The sequence below is a fragment of the Cupressus sempervirens genome, chromosome 2 (genome assembly GCF_028749045.1).
Source record: "Cupressus sempervirens isolate cs-2001-9-10 chromosome 2, ASM2874904v1, whole genome shotgun sequence".
NCBI classification, from domain to species: Eukaryota; Viridiplantae; Streptophyta; class Pinopsida; order Cupressales; family Cupressaceae; genus Cupressus; species Cupressus sempervirens.
In genome coordinates this window covers 579257869-579277334 of record NC_143119.1, presented here as the reverse complement: position 1 = coordinate 579277334, position 19466 = coordinate 579257869, and the positions used below count along the sequence as shown (strand labels likewise).

Sequence of the window (19466 nt, the reverse complement as noted above, 5' to 3'; positions counted from 1 at the left end):
ATGGGTCTACTTTTGCATCTGCATTCTTGACCTAGTGGGCATTTAAAAAAAAGTCATTATCAAGTTCTCCTCAAATTACTACGCGCAAGGAAATGGGGTAGCAGAGTCTAAAAATAAGGACTTGATCACTGTGATAAAATTATTGTTGAAAGAGAATCCTAGGGATTGGAATACACAATTGAAATATGCCTTGTGGACAGATCAAGTTAGAGTTAAAAATGCCTTGGGGACTTCTCCATATTTTCTTGTTTACGGACAAGAACTAGTATTCCCACTTAATCTCAAGATTCTTGTTTTTAAATTCATGAGTGGGTATGCTAATGATGCAGACAGAGTACAAATTTGATTAATGAATCTTCTGGAAGTGGATGAGAAATGAATAGCTGCATTGGAGCACATGGCCAAACATCAAGCTATTGTTAAAAGATGGTTTGACAAGAGAGCCACGATTAAATCATTTAGGATCTCCAACCTTGTCCTACTTTGGGATAAGGCGAAAGAAAAGCTGAGGAGTCATACCAAGATTCAACGCTTGTGGAGATGCCCTTATCAAATCACGAAGACTTTGGGAGAGAACACTTTTAGGCTAAGTTTCTTACAGGGGGAGTTTCTTCCTTTGCCCATAAATGGGCAATTTTTGAAGCATTATTTTGAGGCCTAAATATATTTATTAAAAAAAATAAAAAAAAATTAATTAGATTTCATTTCCGCATTTAGCTTAGATTTTCATTCCTGTAAGTGTGTTTCTTTTCGCAAGTGTGTTTTCTTTCATGTTGTGTGTTTTCTTTCAGTCGTGTGTTTCCTTTCAAAGTTGCATCAGTCCTAGGGGGAAAGGTGTACTTGAGATTTTCTCTTAAGACTTCACTAAGCACTTCTTGGTTTCAATTTTAGGAAGAGGTATTTCTTTGTCAAAACATTTGGACGATTGCGTGTCTTATACCAACCAAGCAACAAATATTTCTTGTGGAAATAGGGGACTCTCAATTTGGAATTCAGAGTCCTGGACTGCCAAGTTCTCAACACTCTACAAAGTTAAAGATTTGATTGTTTTAGGTGTTGTCCAATTTGAAGTCAAAGGTGATGAGAATTGATCCAAGCTCTAACTAGTTCAAACAGGATGGATCTCCTTGAAGGATTGCTAAATGTCATTGTTTGGTGTGAGAGTTTCTAAAGAAGTTCTAAAAGAGGAATGCAAGGGATGTTCATAAGAGATCAAATTCAATAAATGACACCACATAGTCTAAGTGTAGCTAGGAACAAAAAAAGGGAAAAAAGAAAAAAAAAAAGAGAGGGTGTTAAGACTGAAGGATTCTAGGATCTAAAATGGAAAAAGATACCTTCCCAAAACAAAGTATCTTAAATTCAAACTATTGCTTCATCAAAAAAGTAATGTTTTAAATTATATGGAGCAATTAATCAAAAGCCAAAAATTAAAAGAACATGGGATCCCACCAAGAGCCCTCGAACTGATTCTCTCATCTGGTCAAGAAATTGATTGACAAAAAGCCATCATGGAGTTTCTGAATGAATGAGCTAGTAGGAATGGAAGATTGTTTTGAGTTGTCAAAAAACTTTGATTGAATGCATCTTGACACATAAAAGGGAATGAATACACAATGCACACACTAAGCTTGAGGGTTTCGAGTTTTGGAATTCTAATTGAAGAAGTCATCTGAAAGACGTTCGAGGTGTTCAAAGCCTGGTTGGTGTTTGACACATGTTAGAGAGATGTTTGCTGATGAAGAAATGCCTTTATCATTTCTTCCTTTTTTCGGGGCTATTTGTTGCGGTATTCGCAACACATGCCCCATTCCTCATAGGAATGAGGACCCCCTAATTTTTTTTTTGACTCTTGGACTCATAATTTGAGAGTCAGGAGAAGAAGAAAAAATCCATTTGAAAGTTAGTTTTAGAGTCAGAAATTCAAAAAACCCATTAAAAAATAAAATCAAAATCTCTCCACTCCCCATACACGCACGTGTGCATCGAGGCAAGCTGCATTTTTCATGCAAAGGGAGGAGGGTTATAAAACCCCTCCCTTCCTTCTCCCTCACTTTTTTTTTTTCTAAGTGATCAAAGAGGGAGAGAGGTAAACCCCTACCCCTCCTCCATTTCAATGTGCGACATTGGCTGTGCAGGCCACACCCTACACACTGGCCACGTGTGGCACAGGCCCTGTAGGCCACACACCTACGCGTAGGCCTTGCAGCCGTGTGTTGCATGCTGGGCTTGTAGCTGTGTGTGGCATTGGCTACATGAGCTGCATGGGCCATGTGCTTGTGCACTAGCCTTGCGACTGTGTGCTATGCATTGGCTGTACAGGCCGAATGGGCTGCGTGCTTGTGCGCTGGCCGCACGTCCACACTGGCATGCACTTCAACGTGCACACACACACCTAAAAATTCATGCATGCTGCTCTAATTTCACTTTTTCTCTTTAATAGTTTTGAAAAAAATTAAAATAATAATAATAATTTAAAAAAAAGAAGATTTTTTTAAAAAAATAAAATGAATGTCTCAAAAGGGGGACTTTTTTTTTTCCTCCCTTATGTTTTTTGCTATCAGGTGACTGATCGTGTTTTCTTTCTCGTGATGCGTAGGTAATACAATCAGATGGCATCTACATTCAGATCATCAGTGAAATCAGTTATTTACAAATTTCAAGGCGTGACCCCAAAATCATGGTTACACGATGAGTATGCTAAGATTAAAGACACAAACCTTGGGCACACAAACTTGGGAGAATTCCTAAGTGTTTGCAACAGTTCAACAGAAAGGTCAACCTTGAGGTCTGCATTAATCCATTCTGGATTAGTGAATGCAACATCACATCTAGGGACTGTATAGTCAGGCAAGTTGATCATGACCTTATCTCGACATTTTGTTCTTGATGACTTTTTTGCTATAGATTTATGAATTTCCCTGATGTAACGAGCTTGAGAAGAGATCACTCGATTGTGCCTACATAGTTTTTTATCTCTCATGAACACACTTTCCATGGCTTTGTGATTTGATGAAGAGTGCAACATCATTCAACTTGTTAAAGATTCTCACTGACGATTGCATCAGTGGATTCTAGGAAGCACCGCTCCTATTTTCATTTTTTCCTACCAATTTCTTCGAAGGTTTAACTCACAGCGTGTTGTGTTCTGTAGCTTATGTTCATTTAGGAATTGCAATTTCAAGTTATTTGATTTCATGTTATTTGCTTTTAGTTTCGTTATTTTCTTTGCTAACCCCCTTTTAGAATAGGAATGCATTTTAGTTGCATTGGTAGTTGCATGCATTGAAAAATAGAAAATACAAAAATATTGTTCTTTTAGTGTGATATCTTAAGACAGCGAATAAATTTACTTTAATTCTGAGATAAAAGAGTTTTTAGAACCAGCAAAAGCCTCCTTGTGAACACTCACATTTATCTTCTACTAGGCAAATTTTGGTACGTCGCAAGACAAATACTAAACCTTGGAGTGGATCTTTAAAAAGATTTTCTTTTCAAGAGAGGAATTACGCAATGGATTCCTACCATTGACCTCATGCGAAATGAATGCCCAACAGATACTACATTGGAGGAGTATCCTAAGAATTGGAGAGTGTTGACATGTTGCATTCATGACTGTGTTTGTCATTGATGTCAATGTAGTAGTAAGTTTGTGTAGACTGGCAGAGTATCAGACATAGATCTTAGTTTTACAGACAATGTTTTGAGTTTCTAGTGATGTGTATTCATGGAAATGTTCAATATAGTGTCCTGATTATGAGGTTACATGTGTAGAGTCTAAGTCAAAGATGTATGGAAGTTATACCTAATTTATAGAGAGCAGTACAGAGATAGAGTACCTGAGAAGCCATTTCTAATGTTTGCATTATATCCTTTGATAGAGATATAATCTAGTGATGCACCGTTAGCTAGTGATAGAGGACAGTCTAATGGTGACATCAGCGAGTGTGTAAGTCCTAAAGTTGCACATGTGAAGTTTTGTATATATCGTGAGCTGAAAGTGTTATTATAATGGAAAATTAATTAATTATCTTATTATAATTAATTAAGAAAGCCTCAAGGTTGAATCAAGGAATTATTTTAAAGATAAGATATAAAGGAAAGATGTTTTCCTTGTTTGTAAAGATTATCAAGTATTATATTGAGTATGAAGTACAAAAAGGAGTAGAGTGTTTACTGAATGCAAGTAAGTAACCCAAGGGATTATTGGATGTGATTTTTGTGAGCTAGTTACAAGATTAGAAGAAGAAAAAGTCTAATTGATAGGAAAAAGAAAGAGGAAGAAAGTACAATTCATTTCTATTATTTTGTAAGGAATAATACATAGATCATTTGGATAGTGGGTTCATTGGCCTTGCCCTTGAATCTATTTGGGCAATGGGTTCAACTATCTTCCACAACTCCTAATAGGGTTGACACAACTCCTAACAGTGGTGGAATCTCCTAACAAGGATTCAATGTCTCCTAACAAAGACTGATATGTATTGAATGTTGTTATAGACTCCTAATAAGGTCTATCCTCAAACAAGGAATATTTATATTAGTAGATCATCTTGTGGGTACCATCCCCACTAGGGTTTTCCCTATGATCAAGGGTTTCCCTAGTTAACATATTTGGTGTTATTGTGCAAGAGTATATATTTCTCACATGCTTAAAGTTTAATAAGGTTGATTATTGTCATATTAGTTGGATAACTGATTCACCTGCCCTCTCAGTTATATTGGTGGACTATATATTCTAACAATTGGTAACATAGCATCAGGTCCTTGAAGAATAAGATTAACAAATTTTTGATATTGATGACAAATATTTTTAGAAAGGATTGTCCTAAGTCTGATGGAGGAAATTTTGACACCTAGAAGATGGAGCTTCTTGGTGAGACATTAGAATTGTGTACAAAACTAAGCATTGAGTTTCTAGATCTAGAATCCTTTCATTGCATACAAAAGAATAGAACACTTGTAAAGATAGATCTAGATTTGAAGAAGAGAAGAAGATCAAAGAAGGTGTTGATCTGCATATGAAAAGAGAGCCAGAAGGTATGGAAATTTTTGTTTGCCAGATATGTAAAGAGGTTGGTCATTTTTTGTCCAAATGTCGTAAGAGAGTAAGAAAATATAGAAAGAGTTTACTTTTTGACGAAGATGAAGAATTTAAAGCAAGTATGGAAAGATTCTTGAATGACTACGATGTTAAAGATAATGAGCTTGAATTGGTTAAGAAAGAGGAAGTAGTAGAAGAGATAGCTTTGGTAACCATTTTTGATCCAAAGGCTAACCATGAAAATGTGGAAGTTATCATTGAGACTAACAATGATTTGCAAAATGGGAATCAGATTAAAGAATATACATCTAAGCCTAGAGCAAAAGAAAGAGTTGAGTTGATGACTCCTAGAAGAAGTATATCAAAGAAGATGAATGAACAAGGAAAATTTATAAGAAACAAGGCTAGACTTGTATGCAAAGGTTACTCACAAAAAGAAAGAATTGATTATGAAGATACATGTGCCTCTATAGCTAGAATAGAAGCAGTAAGAATGTTCTTGGCTTATACAGCAAATAAAAAGTTCAAAGTATATCAAATGGATGTTAAATCAACTTTCTTGAATGGAGAACTTGAAGAAGAGGTATATATTGAGAAGCTTGAAGGTTTTCCTCTAATAGAAGAAAAATATATGGTATGAAGACTAAAGAAAGTTCTATATGGTTGGAAGCAAGCACTAGAACTTGGTATATAAGGTTGGATAACTATTTGGAAAAGTTTGGATTTGCTAAAGGTATGCTAGATAATAACTTGTATTTGAAGGAAATTGAGAATGGTTTGCTAATAATACATCATCTTTGGAGGAAATGATGAAGCAAGTGATAAGTTTTCTGAAGAGATGAAGAATGGTTTTGAGATGAGCATGATAGGAGAAATGAAGTTTTTCCTAGGATTGCAGATTGTACATAATAGTGATGGTATTTTCATTTCACAAGCTAAATACTTGAAAGAATTATTGAAGAGATTTGGATTGGAAAGTTGTAAACATGTTGTTACACCTATGATAACTAGTCACAAGTTATCTAGCAAAGATGAGACACCTATAATTGAGTAGAAGAAGTAAAAATCCATAATTGTAGGTTTACAATATTTGACTCACACCAGACCAAATATAGAAAATGTAGTTGGAATTATAACTATATTTTAAGCTGATATTAAGGAGTATCATTATGCAGTAGTAAAAAACATATTTAGAAATTTGAAATGAACATTTGATTATGGAATATGGTATGACAGATTGAGTGATTTCACTCTATGTGCATTTACTGATGTAGATTGGGTAGGAAATATGGATGACAGAAAGAGCACCAGTGGTGGAGCATTTTTTCTTGGAGGAAGATTGGTTTCTTGGCTAAGCAAGAAACAAGATTGTATTTCCAAGAGTACAGTTGAGGTAGAGTATGTTGTAGTAGCAAATAAGTTTAACCAAGTAACGTGGATGTGACATATGTTGAAGGATATCATAATTGAGTTTACAAAATATGTTATCATATATTGTGATAACACAAGTATAGTAAGTATGTATAAGAATATTGTATTGCATTCTAAGATTAAGCATATATCTATTAAGTATCACGTCTTGAGAGAAAAGGAAAAAAAAAAGAGATTAGATTGGAATATGTGAGTACTAAAGATCAGATTGTAAATATCATTATGAAGCCCTTACCTAAAGATACATTTGAGTACTTGAGATGTATTCTTGGGGTTATGCTCCTACCTACTTCTGAGCAGATGATACATAGATTGCATCATTCTAGTGGTACAGAGAACTATTGTTAGACTAGACTGAATGCTGATGCGTCCTGTATGGGGGAGTATCTGTTATAAGATGAGTCATTGAGAACTTTTGGTATTTGGTCTTGAACAATGTCTTTGGACACTTGAGCTGGTTGATGCCTTTGTCATTGATATCAATAGGGGAGAATATGCATGAAAAACATCTCCTAAGTATGTATGGGGAGAGTGCATGGAAGTCTCTACTTTATTAGGGATATTTAGAAAGATTCATGTAAAGAAGAAAGAGGAATATCTCTATGAGGGAGATATGCAACATGAGGAATTTTGAATTATGGTGAGTTATTTACTATGAAAAACTATTGCTGATCATAAGAAGAAGAAAAAAAAGTGTTCTAGAGGATTTTAGATTTGATTGATGAAGAGAATTTGAGAAGATGAGAACAACAAAAATAGTAGTAGAGTATTGTTTTGGTATTCATGGAACTTAGATATTTTTTAATCTATGTTTCCATGAATGCCAGAAGGGGAAATTTTTAGCATGAATTCTGATGATTCTACATTGGGTGAGTATCCTAAGCATTGGAGAGTACTGACATGTTGCATTCATGACTATATTTGTTATTAATGTTAACATAGCAGTAAGTCTATGTAGACTGGCAGAGTAGCAAACAAAGATTTTAGTTGTACGAACAAGGTTTTGAATTTTTGGTGATGCACATTCATGGACATTTTTATTACAATGTCCTAATGAGGAAGTTACATGTGCATAGTCTAAGTCAAAGACGTAACAAAGTTGTACCTTCTTTGTAGAGAACAATACAGAGATAAAGTACCTAAGAAGCCATTTTTGATGTTTGCATTATATCCTTTAACAAAGATATACTCTAGTGATGCATGGTCATCTAGTAAGAGAGGATATTTTGATGGTGACATGAGTGAGTGCACAAGTCTCGAAGTTGCACGTGTGAAGTCTTGTGTAGATTGTGAGCCAATAGGGTTATTGTAATTGCAAATTAATTAATTATCTTATTATAATTAATTAGAAAAGCCTCAAGGCTGAATCAAGGAATTATTTTGAAAATATGGTATGAAGGAAATATGTTTCCTTGTTTGTAAAGGGTATCAAGTATTGTATTGAGTGTGAATGCAAAAAGGAGCAGAGTGTTTACTGAATGGGAGTAAGTGATCCAAGAGATTATTGGATGCAAGTTTTGTGATTTGGTTACAAGATCAGAAGGAGTCTGGTTGACAAGATAGAGAAAGAGGAAGGAAGTACAATTCATTTCTATTATTCTTTAAGGAATAGTACATAGATAATTTGGATAGTCGGTTTGTTGGCCTTGCCCTCGAAGCTATTTGGGCAATGGGTCCAGCTATCTTCCACAATTCCTAACAGGGGCTGCTATGTATTGAATGTTGTTATAGACTACTAATAGGGTCCATCCTCTAACAAGCAATATTTATATTAGTACATCATCTTGTGGGTACCAACCCCACCGGGGTTTTCCCTTTGATCAAGGGTTTCCCTAGTTAACATATCTGGTGTTATTGTGCATGAGTATCTTGTTGTGGTTTCTGATTATATTGCTCATCTGGTTAAAGTTTAATAAGGTCAATAATTGTGATATTATTTGGATAATTGATTCACCCCCCTCTCAATTATATTGGTGGACTATATATTTTAACAAGTTTTCCTCATGTGTTACCAGAGGCTTGGGATTTGATATTTTTCTCGATCCTTGTTCTCTTTTAGGAATTATTGAAAAATTATTGATGTGATTTTTTTGAGAGTTAATATGTAATTAAGGTCCATTGAGTGTCTAATTTTCTTTGATCATTATATGTGTGAACTTGATGTTTTCTTTTGGAACTATATTCACATGTTTTGGACCTAGGTGTATAATTGAGATCACAAATAGGTCTTGGTTATGTATTTGGACACCTTTTTGTTGATGAATAACGTTCTCTTGATCTTCAATGTTATGTGATGATCATGGATTTATTTTATTACAATTTATTGGTATTCTTGCATCTTAATTATGCATTTCATGGATCAAGAACATATCCAAATTTTTGGTATAGACCCAAAAGAGGACTTAAACATGTACTATGTTTTATCTAGATTTAAGGACATGTCATGGAACCTATAGAGTTAATAAGTGGTGCTCATTATGATGTCTACTTGATGTTGGATATCCTCTTTGTTATGATGGCTCTGTAGATCCTATTAATGATTTCAAGTTTATGCTCCAACCTCTAATTTTTGGCTTCTTTGATTTGTGAGGATTTTATGAGGTTTCATTTGAAATTATTTTCCTTTTTTATTCTTTGATTTTAGTTTGGATCATAGGAGGGTCTTTCTAGGAGTATAGTATGAAGGGTGGCTGGGGGTTAGGGTCTAAACAATTCAATCAAGGATAACCCATTGTGGAGTTTTTAATCAAGTGGTAACTTAATTAAACTAACTAGGTTGGGATTTTACATTCATAAAATATAATGATGCCTCTCCCATACTTGAAGTATGCATGCACTATTTTATGAGGATGGGTTGTGAAGGCCTCATTATCCATGGGGTGTTGATCGGGTAGTATAACCCATCAATTTAGTGAGGTCATCAATTCCACATGGTGTCCATCTAGGCACCACATCTATAGAGGCTACGAGGTGGTGCTAGTAAGGAACCATGTTATGATACCCTTCTATTTGCATCCTAGGATTCTCTTATATTTTTTTAATATTTGGATTTAGACATTAGATGTTTATCCTTGATTCTTTTATGTCATCTTATAGTTTACCCTTGTAGATTCCTAGGTCACATCTTTTATTGAATTTTCTATATTGTTGCATTACTTGTATTTGTAATTGGTGTAGGGACTTGTGTTATTTCCTATCTTGAAGGAGTAGGCCTCAAGGTCCCACGTGGTTGGGTGAAAAATCTTTTATCCATTGGATGTTTTTCTAGAGTTGTTTGAGAGCTTTGGATGATCATGTTACGTTATGTGTTTCCCTTATGTAGCTTCTTGTTTGTGCATCTAGTTCTCTTCTATAATTCATCATATATTATTATGCAACTTTGTATGATGTATCACAATTCTACCAAAACATTTGTGTATTGATGTGATATTGTGATCTTCATGGAGAAATACATATAAAATGTGTATGTAAATTTGTCAATAAGTACCTATGATTTCTTTTAGTGAAACCCCCAAAGGAAACTTTTGTCTAACTGATAGTGAAATTTGATAAACCTAAGGTGGTGGGTGTCAAAGATGATGTTGACAGCCCATATATCTTTGAAGTGTGGTTTTTGTGTTGGTGGTTGTTTTTTGATTTTAGGATCTTTGACTCCTTTCTTTTCCTAATTGAAGGTTTTCTAATTATTTAGCCTTGGTGTTTGCTTCTCCCTGTATCCATACTAGTTATTGCCAAATATTTGGTGCAATGTTGTGATTATTTTACTAAATTAGTCAATGTTTAATCTTGGTTGTGTTCTCTTGGCTCCTATGTTTTAATATAATTTTATGTATATCATGTTATGTATTAGTTCTTATTTCATATCAAATATATATTCACTTTTCCCCTTTTACAAATATAATAACAATTTAAATTACAGTTATTATAAATACAATAATGTATAAATTGAATAAATCTAAAATAAGCTAAAATACATTTCAAATGTTTTAAATTTTAAATAAATAGATTAAAAAAAAAATTAGTTTATTATCATTTTATTTAAGTTGTGATCTCTAAACTAAATTTATATTCATTATGATGTGCATTCACATCTTAAGCTCATTAATCTATGCTTAATTTTTATCATGATTTTTTTCTTCTAATTTTATATTAATTTATTAGGTAAATACGATGATATTGCATAACAACAAGTACTAATAAATGATTTTTGTGATATCTTTGAGTAATAAAAAAAGGTGGTATTGTAGTTATTTTGGTTGACCCTATACTACTTAATAATAATTATCCTTTCTTTATACACTTTGATTGCAAATGCAGCTACATCTCAATTTTTTTTTCTATATCTATCATTAGAGATATCTAGGCCTTCATTTTCTTATGGCTCTCTCTTTTCCATTTGCTTTTGATTAGGAGTCCAGCCATTCTCCATTCCAACTTGTAAATCTTGATTATTTGCTTCATGAAGTTGTGTTTCTATTTCTGGTGAAATCTCATGATCCTTTGATTTTCCCCATAGCACAGCATATAGTCCCACTACAATAACTCCTCCTCCCATAACACTGCATTCATTTAGCAGCTGTATGAGATCTAGACAAGGGTAAAAGAAATATCTAAAAATCTCAAGATCTAAAAGATATTATCATACCTTCCAAGGTGAAGAGTCTCTCTAAGTATAAATGATCCCATAAATACCACAATGATTAACCGCAATGGAGAAAATGCAGTGGCGAATACAGTCCCTTTTAATCGCATGGCATAACCTTGCAAATAATATGTTATTCCTGATGCAAATACTCCCTGCAATGAAAACAAAATGTTTTTATAAGAATTTTTTTGAAATCAGTAAATATATTCCTAAGTTATAACAACGTTATACATTTTGTCTTGTTTTTGCGATGCTATCAAAAAAATAATCCTTATAAATAGAAAAATTAGGTTTGAAATTATAAATTTGTACATTAAAAAATGTATACATATTATACATTTAAAATTTCAATCAGACACAAATATTGTGATTATGTTGTTTGTTTTTGGATTTAATTGTGTCAATTTTGTCTATATCAATATTTGGAATCATACTCAATGATCTATCATCAGAAAGAGAGCCGCAGAAAGAGTTGATGCAACTCTTTTTCACCAATATGATCTCAAACATTGATGCAAATAATGTTGACATAGTTAAATCTAGAAATACACAACATAATTGCTATGGACTATGGAAAGTTAATATCTACTAACAAATATTGCCACTAAAGAAAAAAAAGATAAATATGAGAATAAAAGAGATGCTTAGAATTATTGGCATTTAGGATTTTATTTTTATATAAATAGGTAAATTTTGCTATAGATAAAATCAAATATAGAAAATATTCTTAATATTTTATCATTATTAATAATTGGAATAGGAACTATTAAAATATAAAATATTTTTAAAATATTACATTATTTAAGTACAAGGATGACTCCCTTATTAGATACCAATCTTTAGATAATTTATAATCTCAAAGTTCATTGTATATGGACGACAATTGTATGAGATACCTATTAGAAAAATTATGTAAAATTTTTTGATAACGTATTATTATTATTGACGATTTATTAAAATTTCAAAAATAGTTAATTTTCTAAATAATATTTTAGCTACAAATGAATATTTTAGAGTCTTATATTAAATATTTTTACTTAAATAAAAAGATACATTGAATTTGATGAGTAAAACTTACAATATATATAACAGTTACAAGGTTGATGTTCCATTTCAAAGTCCATACAGAAACATCTCTTATAAATATGAAAGTTACTATGGTTGACTCTATTGCTCCGCCTAAGCAAATCAAGGTTGTAATTGAAAGTTGAGCGTCATATCTCTTCACAACTTTTGTCTGCATATCAATGAACAAATATATTATCATATGTAATTTTTTTATTATTGCATGTCCAATCAATTTTAATAAATATCACCTGAAGAATATAAAATGTTGTAGAGCATAGACATGTAGCAAGTAACAAAAGTGAACCCTTAATCCAATCTTTATCCTCAGTATTTGTAGGTGCATGTTGATTCTTTCCCTTCAAATGCATATGTGGAATCCACAACATATGAAGAATTGGTCCTTTGTAGAAGATGAGGAGTAAAGCACCACCCACACAAATTATAGTGCCCATTATCTTTGCTTGGCTATGAACATCTTTAGGGCTCACTTTCTCCATTCTAAAAAAAATTCATAAAATTGTAGAATAAGAATTAATATACATTGTTGGAAATTCTTACAATTAGAATTTATTGCAAAGTTTTTACTTCTAATTATATTATTATAGATCATTTCTATTTATATGTATTTAAATATCAAGTTTTTATATATGGTTTAGACTCAATATACATACCCTTCCACAATAATATTGTTAGGATTATTTAGAAATAAACTAATAATTACAGGCAAATATAACCAATGTCACTTGAAGGAATAAAGTACAAATAAATGGAACAAAATACATAAATATTTAATGTAGTTAATTCAATCTTGAACTATGCCCACCAAATAAAGAGTCAAATATTATTATCCAATAACTTCAACCTATTACAATCTTTAATCTCTCTTATAGCTCAATACTGCTACAAGAAGCTATATGTTCTCTTGAGACAACCCTAATCCTATGCTAATATTACATGACTTATGTTGGCTTAAAAAGTTAACCCTAAAAGTACTTGACCAAACAAGCTTGGGAAAGGTTTGATGAGTCAACTAAAAAATGGTTGTTGCCCTGAACCCCATGCCTTATGAAAAGTGCACTTGCTGATTTGTAACCACAAATAAAACAAATATATAATAGAGTCCATTTTCATGTATCAACAATGGATAAAATCCTTTATTTTTACAAACAGTACAATCAAACCCTTTTTACTAGGAATAACAGGATCTATCTCAAGATGAGCCTCTAGGGAGGAACTCTATTATATTATGGAAGACACATGTATATTAAATTATATGGAATTTCAAATTGTTGTCTTATTTGAAATTAATTATCAACACAAATAATTTAAATATTTACAATTTTAAAAAGTCAAAATATGCCTTTTATAATAATTTTGGTTTGAAGTTGATGGTGGTGATCATTTGGAAAAATTAGTACTCATGTTCTTGCTTCATCTGAGGCAAGTAGTAGTGGGTTATAGAAAGGCTCAAAGATAAGTGGTTGAAATATAAGTAAACATTTTGAAGGTTCTTTTAATGGTATTTAGTCTCTAGATGATTTGTACACGATTATTTGATGAAGGGTGCTCCTTTTAATACCTTAATCACATAACATAAACAAAGAAATAACAACAATTTGTGAGAATAAAATATGGGCTTTTTATTATTGCTACAAATGTGGAATTACAAAATCTTGAAATACAATATGTAAACCCACATGGGTGCCTTCCTTATAATACTTTGCAAAACACAAAGTTGCAAACTATCAATTGGAGTTGTCCTAGAAATCTATGAGCCTTTCTTATATATGAAATTTTATGCCACCCGAGAAGTTTCTACACATCAAATCCTAACCCTTGAGGCTAACCAATATATAGAGTCATCTCAATATACTATTAACATTTAATTTGGAAATCTTGATTGACCCAACTTAGGAAGACCATAACTTTTGAACTGTTGATGTGATTGGCTACTATGACTCCATTCTAGAATCCTTAATTTCTGATCTAGAAGGCCCAACTCATGCAAGCTCTAGTCCACCCCATTTCAGAGTCCATCCGAGGCCTCTAAGGACTTCAAAATTGAGCCTAAAGTTTTTGTACAAATCTTCCACACAAAAAATCTGCAATAACTTCACAAATACTCATGATATGGCACTAAACTTCAACTGGTAGGTTAATATATCCAAGATGAAAATCCACCTCTAAAATTAGGACATTCCAAGCTTATATGAATGAATTACTAAGTAGTAAGCCTCCAAAAAAAAAACTTTACACTGAGACAACCCTTATTCAATAACATAAAAGAAATATTTTTGGGTGATGCAAGATTTCTCTTAAACCCATAATGTTCCTACCTCATACACCGGGGTAATTTGAGAAGTGATCCTATCATGTCTCAAGTGTTTAGAGGAAAACCAAGATGGTCAACCTCCTCCCTTTCTAACCATGATGAATCTTCTACTGATTTCCCTTTCTAGTTGATCAGATACTTTTCATATGTTATGTTCCTTATGTTCCATCCAATACAACTATCCAATATCTCCTTAATCTCCTTCATAGCTAAAGTAGTACTAGAATACTCTTCTACACTTTTGTAGCTTCATCTCCATCTTCTCCTTCATGATACTCTATCAAATATGAAATGTTAAATATTAATGAAATATTCAGTTCAACGGGAAACTCTACTTCATAGGCATTTCCAAAATCATGCTTTTTTAGTATCTCACACAATCCAAACTTTTTCATTTTTAGCTTATTACATGCACCCACTAGAAATCTCTCCTTCCTCAAAAAAACTATGACTTCATTTCCAATTTGAAATTCCTTACACCTCATTTTTCACATCTACCTTAGTTTGTATTTATCTTTGTAATGTGCTTCCTCATATCCTCATGGATGTTCTTCAAATGTTTAGTAAAATCTTCCTCTTTAGCACCACTTATCTCTCCTTTATCCAACTAGCTCAATTAAGAAACATTTCTAGGTCTGCTCCCATATACAATCTAGAATGGTGATTTACTAGTACTCCTATTGAAATTTTTTTAATATGAAAATTCTTCCTATGGTAAAATTAGATTCTAGCCTTTTGGCTTATCTCCAACCAAGCATCTCATCAAGTTTCCCAAACTCCAATGCACAACTTATGTTTGTCCATCAATTTGTAGATGATGTGATGAACTAAAATTCAAATCTATCTTAAACTTCTTCAAAATTTATGCCAAAAAAAACCAATAAAATTGGTATCTTGATCTGAAACTATACTCTTTGGTAAGCCATGTAGTCTCACCACTTCTCTAAAAAATAACTTTCCACATGAACAACATCACTAGTCTTCTTGCAGGAAATGAAATATACCATTTTTGAAAATCTATCAACCACTACAAAGATCAAATCATGCCCTCATTGAGTCCTTGCTAAACCAAGAATGAAATCCATGCTAACATCCTCCCTTACATTCTTAGGTATAGGTAATGGATGATACAACCCCATATTCTACTTCACTCTTTTGCCATCTAACATATTCTACAACTCTATACAAACTAACATCATGTTGTAACTATGGCTAGTAATAATTCTCAACAACCAGAGAAATAGTTTTATCTCTACCAAAATGTCCATCTAATCCTCCACTATGCTTCTCCTTTATGAGATTCACTCTCATTAAACTTCTAGGAATGTACAACTGACTTCCTTTAAACAACATACTATCTTGGATTATGAAATCCAACCACTTTGTCCTATCAAGTGTAACAGGTTAAATGTACAAACTTTCCAAGCTTCACCAAAATTAGGATCCTTTGGATGCCATTTTTTGACTTCCTTGAACTAAACCACCTCTATTTGTATCTTTGTTAGTAGAAGTTAACTATTAAAATATTGCAAATCTTAATGACTAATATACAAAAAAAACTTTAGGAAGAAGATAATGTCTCCACTTCTTCACTGCTTGAACTATAGCAAAAAAATTCTGATCATAAATGATTTTTTCTTTTCTTTTGGCATCATTCAACTTCACACTGAAATAAGTAGTGTATACCTTCTTGACTCAAAATGGCTCCTATTATAGTACCACTAGCATCACAATTTATTTGAAACACCTTATTAAATTCTGGAAGTGCTAAAATAAAATGTTCTATAACTTTCTATTTCAACAAATTAAAACTCTTATCTACTCCTAAAGTCCACTTTTATTCTTTCCTATCCCCTCTCATTGATTTATTTAATAGTCCACAAATACTACTAAAACATTTGATAAAATTTCTCTAAAAACTAGCGAGTCCATTAAAAGATCTTACCTCATTATACTCCTTAGTGTAGGCTATTCAAGGATAACCTTCACTTTCTCAAGGTCCATTTTTATACCTTCCACAAAAACTACAAATCCCAGGTACACCAACTCCTTCTTCACAAAACTACACTTCTTTAGATTTATCAACATCTTTTCTTCCCTTAACTTATCAAAAACATTGCAAATATGAATCAAATGCTCATCCAATGTCTTACTAAAGATCAAAATATTATCTAGGTAAATGATGACAAACTTACCTAGAAATTTCTTTAGTACCTCATTCATGAGTCACATGAAAGTGCTCAGTTCATTGGTTAGCCCAAAAGGCCTAACTAACCACTTGTACAACCCTTACCTTGTCTTGAAGGAAGTCTTCCACTCATCTCCTTCTCTAATGTGAATCTAGTGGTACCCACTCTTTATATTTATCTTTGTGAAATACACAACTCCACTCAAACAATCCATAATATCATCCATATGTAGCAATGGAGATCTATACTTGATTGTGATCTTTTTGATAGCCTAAAAGTATTTTCATATCCTCCATTATTGATTCTTTTTTCATGCTAATACTATTGGTACAAAACATGGACTCAGACTCTCTCAAATCAACCCCTTCTGCAACAACTTGTGCACTTGTCTGTTCAACTCCTCACTTTCTGCTGGTGTCATTTTATGCATTGCCTTATTTGGCAAACTAGCTCCTAGAATCAATTCCATCTAATGAGCGATCTTCCTTACTAGTGATAATACATTAGGAACATTACCTAAAAAATCTCCTAGTAATTTTGTAACTTCTATAGGTACCTCTTCTAATTCTTCCTTATCATCTTTTAGAAGTATAGAAAAACAAATATGCTCACACTTCATACCCTCTAGGAACTTCTTTCCATAAAAATATTCTAGAAGCATGACATACCTTTTCATTTGTATCCTTCAATGATTTAGCTTAATTTTCACTCTGGTTCTTTTTTAGAGCATAGGCATTTGCAAGCTCATGATGTAAAATATGCCTATCAAACTGTCATAGCCTACCCAAAAACATATGACATATGTCCATAGGTATGATATCACACAACACCTCATCCTAGTAGCTTCCAATCTTGAACTTTAATAAGAATTTCTTATTTACCATAACCTTTTAGCCATCTTGTACCCAGGTAATATGGTATGGATACGAGTGTTTCTACCTCTTGAGATTTAACTTCACGACCATCTTTTCTGATACCAAATTATTAGTACTACCACCATTAATGATCACATCAAAATACTTATCTTTACATTTGCACCTTGTGAAAAAATAAGATCCTCTAATTTCGTTCACTCTCACTACTCAGTGGGACTCTTTTTTTAACCAGGACTTCTCTTTCAACATCTTTAGAATGTGATGACTTGACATCTTCATCAACATGCACAACTCTGGCTTGACCTTGAATTTTTCTATCATTCCTTCTTTGGCACTGGGAACATTAAAATTCTTTATCCTCTTCTTCTACATAGTAAAAACATTTTCAATGAAAACCTCCTCTTCCAAATCCATTTCCTCTTCCTCTTCCTCTCTAATCCTTATTATTCAGATCATGGAAATGATTGGAATTATTTCCCCTCTAATTCTGACTACAATTGCTAACCACATCCTTGTTCTCCTGATTATCATTTTAGCGTCTATAAGACTATCTTCTAGATCTTCCACTATGACCTCTTCTACTATTTTCATTATCAAACATCTTGTGCAACTTTTCCTCAACTCTTAGGGAAAAATAGCATGTCTCTTCAATAATGTTTGTTCAGATCAAACTTAATTCATCTTTTGCATGGCCTATCCCAATGAGAACTTAGTAGAACTCCTCCGTATATTCTTGAACATATCTTCCCTCTTGCATTTTCTTTAACAAATCAAGCTCATAATCAATAAAAATGAATTGTTGCTTCAACTTAGCTATCATTTGATCCTATCTTGTGATCTTATCCTTTCCATTTCTATTTCATTCCAATTGAATCTCCTTCCACTAGATCTTTGCATGACTCTTTAGTCTGGCCTTTACAAACTTGATCCTATCGAGATCCTCAATATCTTCATTCTCAAAGTATTCCTCTAATTTATTGATCCAATCAATCAACTCTTGTGGGTTAAGATTTACCAAAAAATCTGGGAACCTAAAACTTAGGTTTTTTTCCAATCTTGGAAATGGCCCTAAAAAGCCTCTTTTCTTATGGGTTTAGAGTTGCCTCTTCTTCAACTTTTTCTTCTTCTTTGCCTTCATCCTCACTTTTATCTATTACAAAAATATTTATTCTTGTATGCATTTGTTCTTCCAATGCTTGCATTTGTCTTTGGAGGGATCTAAAACCCTTAGGTATAACACCTATTTTTCTTCCACCATGCTCTCTTTGTGGTGACATTTTCATACTTCTACTAAAACCTTAGTGCAAATTGCCTCACAATTAGCAATACGTGTACATGCTTAGCCCAAACTAAGGTCTTAGTGCAACTACCTCATAGTTAGTGATCTGTTTACACATTCAAGAATTCCTTCTTTAATATTAATTGATGAAGGTTGCTTCCATTAATACAAAAATCATATAATAGAAACAAAGAAATAACAACAATATAAGAGAACAAAATATGGGCTTCTTATTATTGCCACAAATGTAGAATTATAGATTTTTTAAATACAATATGAAAATCCACATGGGCACATCCATTACAATAATTTGCAACATTGAGATGTGAAATATCACCCAGAGTTGTCCTAGAAATATATGGGCCTTTCTTATGTAGGAAATTTTATGTTGCCTAGGAAGTTTGTAGACATCAAACCCTAACCCTTGAGGTTTACAACCTTACAAATATATAGAGTTGACCTAATACACTTTTGATATTTATTTTGGAAATTTTGGTTGGCCCAACTTTTGAAAACCATAATTTTTATACTATTGTTGTGATTAGCTATTATGATCCCATTGCAAAATCCCCAGCTTTTGATCTATAGGCTTATACTTGTGTA

At 32.8% G+C, this 19466-nt stretch overlaps 1 protein-coding gene across 1 annotated transcript in view; it reads right to left on the bottom strand.

The window, feature by feature from the left end:
• Nucleotides 1-9527: 9527 nt before the first annotated feature.
• The window catches only part of LOC149574751 (WAT1-related protein At5g07050-like), a 108478-nt gene continuing 98539 nt past the window's right edge, over nt 9528-19466 (bottom strand). The window contains exons 4-7 of the mRNA XM_089814567.1: nt 12437-12686; nt 12199-12357; nt 11121-11272; nt 9528-11034 (exon numbers count right to left, since the gene is read on the bottom strand). Coding sequence (XP_089670693.1) covers nt 10851-11034; nt 11121-11272; nt 12199-12357; nt 12437-12686 — 745 coding nt within the window. The 3' untranslated portion in view covers nt 9528-10850. The remainder of the gene's footprint in view (nt 11035-11120; nt 11273-12198; nt 12358-12436; nt 12687-19466) is intronic.